The 6465-nt window shown below is 38.4% G+C and overlaps 1 protein-coding gene across 2 annotated transcripts; it reads left to right on the plus strand.

The window, feature by feature from the left end:
* The first annotated feature begins 326 nt into the window (after nucleotides 1-326).
* LOC149409316 (uncharacterized) lies at nucleotides 327-6057 on the plus strand. 2 transcript variants are annotated; one of them, XR_016305204.1, is made up of 2 exons: nucleotides 327-605; nucleotides 1953-2619. XR_016305204.1 is itself a non-coding variant. In XM_089649958.1 (2 exons), exon 2 carries the CDS (start codon nucleotides 3603-3605, stop codon nucleotides 5541-5543), a length of 1941 nt encoding a protein of 646 aa, XP_089506084.1. In that variant the 5' UTR covers nucleotides 327-605; nucleotides 2668-3602; the 3' UTR covers nucleotides 5544-6057. The 2 variants fall into 2 exon arrangements, 1 of the variants encoding a protein (XP_089506084.1); XM_089649958.1 differs by lacking the exon at nucleotides 1953-2619 and adding an exon at nucleotides 2668-6057.
* Nucleotides 6058-6465: the final 408 nt, after the last annotated feature.

The following is a 6465-nucleotide window of genomic DNA, read 5'->3' on the forward strand; positions in this document are numbered from 1 at the left end:
ACGCTCGCATGCACAGCAAATCAGGTTGTAGCCTTCCTTTCATTGTCCTTTCAAATTCCATTTAAAAAAGCTAAAAATCTGTGTAGATGCCACATTATTTCGTATTGATTATATCGAATTATATTCGGGTGTTCATAATCAGATGCTTTCAAAATAGCATAAAATTGTTGGTGATAATAATTTTTATTGTTGTATTCTGCCGAATAACTTTGCTTTGCTTACCTACATATCTAGCCACGCGTTTGCAAGCTGTCTTTGCATGCCATAGTATTGTAATCGGTTTCTTTATAATCCATAGTATTATTTTATTCACGTCAAACGTCAAACTGCCGTTTCGAGTTGTGTATTAAGTTTTAAATCAGGTTATTGTGTTATTCGTTTCTAAAAAATGGAACTCGACAAGTTGGTTAGACAGCGCGGGGTGTTGAAAGGTTCATTAACGAGATTTGAAACCTATTTAAGCAACGAAAATGATATTAGGCCCAGCGTATTGTCGTCGAGATTAGATGCCATCAAACCTTCTCTGATAGAATTCTCCAAAATTCAGCTGGAGATTGATTTATTGAATAAATCAGAAGATCATGACGCGAGGGATAATTTTGAAGGTACATATTTTAATTTAATTGCATTAGGACAGGAAATATTATCAAAATTTAAGAAGATTGAAAATGTCCCGATTACATCTGTGAATTTACCACCAATTTCAATACCCATTTTTTCAGGAGATAATCATAAATGGTTGACTTTTAAAAACTCGTTCATTGCCCTAATTCATGATAACAGTAAATTAAATCATGTTCAGAAATTTCATTACCTTATTAGTTATGTGTCCGGAGACGCACTTGATTTGATTAGTTCTCTAGAAATAACCGGGGATAATTATAGTTCAGCCTGGACGATGCTTATTTCAAGATACGAAAATGTCAGACTTATTGCAAATAGACATTTGAATTTCTTATGTAATGTTACACCGTTAAAACGACAGAATCATCATGAATTGCGAAATTTAATTGATTAAGCAAACATTCATTTGAGAGCTTTACATAATTTAAAGCTTCCAACGGAACATTGGGACACATTAATTATACATATTCTAACCTCAAAGTTAGATAATCACACACGTAGCCTGTGGGAATCCATGGAGTGCGATAAAGTTTATCCTACGTTCGAGCAGTTTAGCAATTTTATTTCACAAAGGTCGCAGATCCTGGAAACTATCCAAGGTGATAATGGTGGAATGCAACAGAAAGCGGAACCAGTTGCAACAAAACCAAAGTTTTTTAATTTTAAGGAAAGGAATTCTACGAACAAGGTTACGTTAGCGTCAAGCAACGTTAATTGTATGCTGTGTAATGACAGCCATTTCATTTATTCTTGTAAAATATTTGTTAACAAAGCACCAGCGGCACGAAGAAAGTTCGTTTCAGAGAGCAATTTATGTTATAACTGCCTTAAACCGGGGCACCCTTCAAAGGTGTGCAGGTGGAAGGAAAAATGCAGTGTTTGTGATCGAAAACATCACACTCTGTTACATATCAATACTGATAATGTACAAGCGGGTACTTCAACTGGCAAGGGTCAGTCGGAGGCACCAGTGAATTTAGCGTGTCATAGCGACATGAACGGGCGAGAAATTTTACTATCTACCGTAATAGTAAAAATAGAAGACGCGTACGGTGGAACACACAAAATACGCGCACTTTTGGATTCAGGTTCAATGTCTAATTTTATTACAAAGGATACTTGTAAAAGATTAAATTTGCATTGTACAAAATTGAACATACCTGTTTCAGGTTTGCATAATAATTTAATTCATGTAAAGGAAACAGTTGACATTAAATTTAAATCATTATGTTCTCAATACGAGGATGAAATATCTTGTTTGGTATTAGATGAGATTTCTTGCAATCTTCCACAGACCGTGATTAACCCAAAAATGTTGAACATTCCAGACGGTGTCCGGTTAGCTGATCCGCAGTTTTACCAGCCAGCTTCTATTGATATGCTGATCGGAGCAGAGGTTTTCTGGCAGGTGCTTCGTACGGATCAGATACAGTTAGGAAAGGGTAAACCTACATTGCATCGAACGGAGCTAGGCTGGATAATATCAGGAGCTGTACAGAGTCGTCATAATACGAGGCCAGTTAAAGTTTGTCATATTTCATTAAATTCTTTGCAGAACCAAATAGAAAGGTTTTGGAAGGTTGAAGAAACCGAAAATAGTAAGCATCACTCTCTGGAAGATAGTGAATGTGAAAGGATTTTCGAAGGCACGCATAAACGCGATGCAAACGGTAGATTTGTAGTCAACTTACCGTTTAAATCTAACCTATCTCAATTAGGAGATTCATTTAGTATTGCTAAAGGTAGATTAGCGTCAATGGGAAGGAAATTCTTAAGACAACCTAGTTTAAAGGAACAATACTCGGAATTTATTGATGAGTATCTTGTGTTAGGTCACATGACTGAATGTGAACCTCCAAAACGCGATGAAATTACTTATTATTTACCACATCACGCTGTATTTAAAGAAGCAAGCACAACTACTAAAATTCGTGTTGTTTTTGACGGGTCGGCTAAACCCGCTCGAGGGATTTCTTTGAATCGCGCTCTAATGATCGGGCCCACCATTCAAAATGATATATTTTGTCACTTGGTATTTTTCAGAAAACATCAATATGCAGTCACCGCAGATATTGCAAAGATGTACCGCCAAATTAATATCAACCCGGAACACAGAAATTACCAACGTATATTATGGAAAAGGGATGCGGAGGATTGTTTGAAACATTATACGCTAAACACGGTGACATATGGTTTGGCTCCTTCGCCTTATTTAGCAATACGTTGTCTGCACCAGCTAGGTAATGACGTTTCATTTACTCATCCATTAGCTAGTAAATCCCTTAAGGAAAATTTTTATGTAGATGATTTTCTTTCTGGTAGTGATTCCATTGATACTTGTCACGTGCTTAAATCCCAAATCATTAATGCGCTTGCTACAGCAGGCATGGAAATTAGAAAATGGAGGTCTAATGCACCCTCAATTAATGATTCTAAAGATAATTTGGAATTATTGCCAAATGAATTCAATGAAGCTAAGATTCTAGGATTAATATGGGACACCAAACTTGATGAGTTTACTTATCAGGTAGAAAACATAGACTCAAAGTTAGAAGTAACAAAACGTCAAGTTTTATCATTAATTTCAAAAGTTTTTGACCCTTTAGGACTGGTAGGCCCAGTAATCATTGTCGGTAAGATAATTATGCAAAGATTGTGGAAGCTAAAAACATCCTGGGATGACAAGCTACCCAATGACCTTTTATTGGCCTGGCAGACTTACACGCTGAGTCTCAGTAAAGCAAATCATATTCGGGTACCGAGGAAAATTTTCTGCTTCAATAAAAAATCTTTTAGCTTACACGGTTTTTTGCGATGCATCTCAAGTAGCATATGGCGCTTGTCTGTATTTAAGATCTACCGATGAACACGGCATTCACCAATCACAGTTAATATGCGCTAAATCTCGTGTAGCCCCACTAAAAAATTTATCGTTACCACGTCTTGAGTTATGTGGAGCACAATTATTAGTTAAATTAATGAAGCGGGTGACGGCAGCTCTCCAAATAACTGTTGACACCACTTTGTGGTGTGATTCGTCAATAACATTGGCTTGGATTGCAGGAGAACCGTACCGTTGGACTACTTTTGTTGCTAACCGCGTATCAGAAATACAACGTGAAGGTGATGGCGCTATATGGCGTCACATTTGTTCAACTGAAAACCCAGCTGACATAATTTCCAGAGGAATAACATCTCAGCAGTTGAAATCATCTTCATTATGGTGGTCAGGACCACCATGGCTCACGTCCGACGAGGATAAGTGGCCACGTTCTACATTTGATACTCCCACGGAGTTGCCAGAAACGGCGAGGATAGTTTTGGTTACTAGTAGTCCTGTCGATTGGGAAATATTTAATAATTATTCTTCATTAAGACGACTGAGGCGCGTAGTTGCTTATATGTTACGTTTCATACATAACTGTTCTAAACGAAAACCGATGCGGGTCGACGAGCTTTCTGTAATCGAACTGGAACATGCCATGCATGTATTGATTTTGAACGCTCAGCGATTCGCATTTCGTGATGAAATAGCTTCTTTGAGTGATGGAAGATTTGTATCTAGGCAGAGCAAGGTAAAGGCACTAAATCCTTTTATGCAGGATGGGTTATTGTGTGTTGGAGGTCGACTATCACAATCTGATATTACCTCGGTCTCTCAAAAACATCCAATTTTGTTACCACAAAATCATAAGTTGACTGACTTAATAGTAACCCATCTGCATTATGAGAATTTGCATTTAGGATGTAATGCTCTGCTCGCATTACTGCGTTTACGGTTTTGGCCAATATTTGGTAAAAACGCAGTAAAGCGAGCACTGCATAAATGTATTGTATGTTTCCGAGTCCGTCCGCGCGAGTGTCGCCAGCTCATGGGTGACCTTCCTGCTGACCGATTCCGAATCCAAAGACCATTTTATGTAACCGGCATAGATTATGCAGGTCCAATTTTAATTAAGTCTGGTTTAACCAGAAATGCTAAGAGTGTAAAATCTTACATATGTTTATTTATTTGTTTTTCAACGAAGGCAATTCACCTAGAATTAGTGACTAATTTAACTTCAATGGCATTTATGAATGCATTGAAAAGATTTATAGCTAGGAGGGGTAAACCCTCACGACTCTTTAGTGATAATGGAACTAACTTTACAGGTAGTTATAGGGAACTTACTGAACTATTTGATTTTTTGAAGGCATCTGATAAGGAAATCCATAATTTTTTAGCCCAGCAGAATATTAGCTGGAGTTTCTTGCCTCCCCGCTCACCGCATCACGGTGGACTTTGGGAAAGTGCAGTTAAAATGACCAAGTTACATTTAAAAAAAGCAATGCGGTCAACTGTTTTGACATACGAAGGCATGAATACCATACTAATACAGATTGAGGCTTGTTTAAATTCCCGTCCTCTGACTCCATTATCATCAGATCCAAATGATTTAAACGCACTCACTCCTTCACACTTCCTTATTGGCGACAACCTGTTAGCATTGCCTGAGCTTGATATCCATCATCTGCCTACAAACAGGCTTAATATTTACCAAAAGATGTCTACCGTTGTTCAATCTTTTTGGCACAGATGGAGCCGGGAATACCTAGCAGAATTGCAGAACCGAGTCAAATGGCAAGAAGGACGTCAACGCAGTTTACAGCCTGGTGACATGGTCATCATCAAAGACAACCAACTACTTCCGCAGTACTGGAGGATGGCGCGAGTGACGGAGATCCACCCTGGTCAAGACGGACGCGTCCGCGTCGTCTCCTTGAGGACGGCCAGAGGTGTCACCAAAAGAGCCGTGACACAGCTCTGTCTACTTCCCATGGAGGATCCTTCCTCCAACCTGGATGAAGAACCAATTACAACACTAAAAGTGATGTTATGTGTGAATCAAAATGCCGTCAGGCTCAACAGTGCCAAGTGATAAGATATTTTCTCATAAGTGGGTGCAGCGCACCAGAAGTTTCTACGTTATTAGACTTTTATTTTTTAATGTCAAGTCTGACATAGGGTTATATACGTTGTCATAAGTTTTTTGTTATTATTTTGATATCCATGTATTGAATATTGTTTATGTCTGTATGTGAACTTGTTGGGCAAATTCTGAGTACCAATGTTGCAATCTCTTCCTACATTATTTTATGAAAAACGACTATTCCTTAATACTCGTTTTGGGGCGGGAATATGTTAAGATTTCAGGTACTGAAATATTAATATTGGTGCTTGTCACCCTAATGATGTGGCAACATTTATTTTGTGTTAGCGATTGCCGGGGCAATTTCGTATTGCCACGGATTTAATTTTTCTTCTCTTGTTACCATCCGTCTTGGGCGGGTCGTTTTGGCAAAACGGCAGAGCTGCCAGGTTTTCACTTACATGTGGTTTATAAAACCGCGGAGAGAGATAGCAATATTGGGCTCACTTTACATGAGCTGCCCTACGGGTCTTTTTTATTGTTAAATAAAGACCATTATTCGAGAGCTGGAGTTATTATTGAAGAGTTACTCCAGTCATACTTCCTTGGAATCTGGTGACTCACCACGCCGGATTGCTCTGTCAGGAGAGTGAAGTTAAGATCCTGAACAGGCATTCTATCCACGGAGACCGAAAACCAGAGAATCAAATAAATTATTAACTGTGGGTTCGAATCCTGACAGATTAGGGAGGTACAATTTTATTTACAGGAATATTTAATTACCCTTTTATAGGCGTAGGGAGGAGGTCGAAAATTAAAGTGATTTAGCTATATAGTGTAACCAGGTAAGCTTCACGCTGAGAATGAGAGATGACTAACTGGGTGAGTTTTTTTATATTATTTATTAAATTCCAGAGGACCCCTAAAAGAC

Source organism: Hesperophylax consimilis, chromosome 31 (assembly GCF_061612785.1).
Source record: "Hesperophylax consimilis isolate HC1 chromosome 31, BYU_Hcon_1.0, whole genome shotgun sequence".
In the NCBI taxonomy this organism is placed as follows: Eukaryota; Metazoa; Arthropoda; class Insecta; order Trichoptera; family Limnephilidae; genus Hesperophylax; species Hesperophylax consimilis.

Bases quoted from the DNA above. Each gene is read 5' to 3' on its own strand.
- LOC149409316 (XM_089649958.1), top strand. From the start codon at position 3,603: ATGAAGCGGGTGACGGCAGCTCTCCAAATAACTGTTGACACCACTTTG.